The sequence below is a fragment of the Leuciscus leuciscus genome (genome assembly GCF_965113295.1).
Source record: "Leuciscus leuciscus genome assembly, chromosome: 12".
NCBI classification, from domain to species: Eukaryota; Metazoa; Chordata; class Actinopteri; order Cypriniformes; family Leuciscidae; genus Leuciscus; species Leuciscus leuciscus.
In genome coordinates, this window is record NC_138736.1 from 21,660,752 (window position 1) to 21,663,412 (window position 2,661).

General features: G+C 44.6%; 1 protein-coding gene across 2 annotated transcripts; it reads left to right on the forward strand.

The window, feature by feature from the left end:
• The first annotated feature begins 489 nt into the window (after positions 1 to 489).
• Positions 490 to 2,354, forward strand: LOC309510333 (uncharacterized protein). 2 transcript variants are annotated; one of them, XM_082185067.1, is made up of 2 exons: positions 490 to 1,966; positions 2,082 to 2,354. In XM_082185067.1, the coding sequence occupies exon 1, from the start codon at positions 774 to 776 to the stop codon at positions 1,740 to 1,742; it is 969 nt and encodes a 322-aa protein (XP_082041193.1). In that variant the 5' UTR covers positions 490 to 773; the 3' UTR covers positions 1,743 to 1,966; positions 2,082 to 2,354. The 2 variants fall into 2 exon arrangements, with proteins under 2 accessions (XP_082041193.1, XP_082041192.1); XM_082185066.1 differs by having other exon boundaries at positions 490 to 1,952.
• Positions 2,355 to 2,661: the final 307 nt, after the last annotated feature.

A 2,661-nucleotide genomic window follows, 5' to 3' on the forward strand; every position in this document is an offset into this window, starting at 1 on the left:
GTGGTAAAAAAAAAACTAAAAAAACTGCCACCGTCACAGCCCTAAATATACTAAATATAATAAGATAACCTTGTTTGAAATTCTATATTGACTGGGTTAAATAGAATTGCATTACTAAAAGAGACTAAAATACAATTTTCATTGACTAAAACTAGACTTAAATGTCATCAGTTTTTGCGACTAAAACTAGACTAAAATGTCATCAGTTTTCGTTGACTAAAACTAGACTAAAATGTCATCAGTTTTCGTTGACTAAAACTAGACTAAAATGTCATCAGTTTTCGTCGACTAAAACTAGACTAAAATGTCATCAGTTTTCGTCGACTAAAACTAGACTAAAATGTCATCAGTTTTCGTCGACTAAAACTTGACTAGACTAAAAAGAGTGTGAACGTGACTAAAACTAATAAAAACTAAAACGACAGCTTGACACAAAGACTAGACTAAAACTAAAATTAAAACAGGCCGCCAAAAACAACACTACTCCAGAGTACGACGTCTCTAGGGGTCTTATCCGAGTAGGTGGTAGATTGCGACGTTCTACTAGTCTGGAAGAAGATATCGTACACCCAATTGTGCTGGAACCCAAGCACCATATTACCAAACTTATCATACGACAGTATGACAACAAGTTACTCCATTCTGGATCGGAGAGGGTCTTTGCAGAGCTCCGACGCAAATTTTGGATCCTCCAAGGCCGAGAAGCTGTGCGTCGTCATCAGAGATCCTGCCCAGAGTGCCAGAAATGGAGAGCAAAGCCTGCTATTCCTAAGATGGCAGATCTGCCCCCTTGTCGTCTCCGCCTCCGGAAGCCTCCATTTTATTCAACAGGAGTCGATTGCTTTGGCCCGTTCCAGGTCAAGCGAGGTCGGAGTACGGAAAAGAGATGGGGAATTGTTTTTAAGTGTATGACCACCAGGTGCATTCACCTAGATGTGCTGCCCAACATGGATACCGACTCGTTCCTTATGTCACTCAGAAGGTTCGTGGCTAGACGGGGAACTCCCTTCGAGCTTCTCTCTGACTGTGGGACCAATTTCCGCGGAGGGGAGCACAAGCTCAAGGCAAGTTTTGAGGCCATGTGTGAAGAGCTGCAGACCAAGTTGGCTAAGCACCAGATCCGTTTCCAGTTCAACCCACCAAATGCACCTCACTTTGGTGGAGCCTGGGAGCGGGAAGTCAGATCAATTAAGGCTGCACTCTACGTTACTTTGGGAGCACAGACAGTGACCGAAGAAGTCTTGCAGACAGTTCTGATTGAGGTAGAGGGAATCCTCAATTCCAAGCCACTGGGCTATGTGTCGACAGATGTAGCCGATGTGGATCCCGTAACCCCCAACTACCTCCTTATGGGGCGGCCCGACTCGTCACTTCCTCAAGTGGTGTACCCTGAGTCGGAGATTCTCAGTCGGAGAAGATGGCGGCACAGTCAGGTGTTAGCTGACCAGTTTTGGACCCATTTCATACGGAGCTACTTACCTTTCTTGCAGTCAAGGCAGAAATGGGTAAAGGAGACAGACAACCTCACTGTTGGTACAGTGGTGATGGTAATTGACCAAAGGTTACCTCGTGCATTGTGGCCCGTGGGACGAGTCACGAAGACCATTAGGAGTGTCGATGGTAAAGTGAGGACTGCTGAGGTGCAGGTGGACGGGAGGACCTACACCAGACCAGTGGCCAAGCTCATTGAGCTGCCAGCCATCCCGGATAATGCCTCGACAGCAGCTTCTGTGGATAGTTGAGCCTTTCCAGGAGATAATTCACACCGTGAATTATGGGGCGGCTGTGCAAAAGGCTCAAGTGATGTGAACATGGACAGAGCATGTACAGCGAGTGTTCGTTCAGACCACGCCCCTTTTCTGACATGTTGCGACATGCCCTGGCTTGTAGAGAACGGCTGTCAGTTCAGTTTCAGTTTCAGTTAAGCTAATCTTCACATTGTGTTTGTGTGCGTCAGTGACCACAAGTAAGTTGAAACTATATCATATAGATAAGTTTATATTAGTAATTTATGTTAATGTTTATAGTCAGTGACAGCCTTTATATCTGTTGTATGTGTAACTTATATGTTCTCATTGTAGTTACGTTTCAGGACATGTTTAGCACTGTTTATTTAAGTGACTAGAGATAGTTATTCAGTTAACTAAATTGTGTTTATGTAAGTAATATTGATGTTTATTTCCTTTCATTTAGAACCACACCTTCACTGTAAAGTTTATGAGAAATAGTGCCTGTGCATCTGTATTTTAGAAGTATATTTATTAAAACCATTCAACGACTATCCCTGCCTTCCGTGTCCTGGCTAGACACCCCATATTGTTGACAAATTTCCTTAACCAGTAGATCTCCATTACACAAGCGTGTCTGATTTATGGACCAAGTTTTCGGACCCCGTTCAAGGGGGCGCTGTTGAGACCCCCTGCCACGCCCGGGTACCAGCTTCAGCCCGGCCCTGATGGCCGCGGGTTCTGACCTGTGTGCAAAGTTTCAAGAGTTTTCGAGCACGTTAAGGGTCTCAAAAGTGCCCGAAAGGTTGACAGAAAAATAATAATAATAATAATAAATAATCCTACCGGAAACAATAGGGCCTTCGCCCTTTCAGGGCTTGGGCCCTAATAAATAATCCTACCGGAAACAATAGGGCCTTCGCCCTTTCAGGGC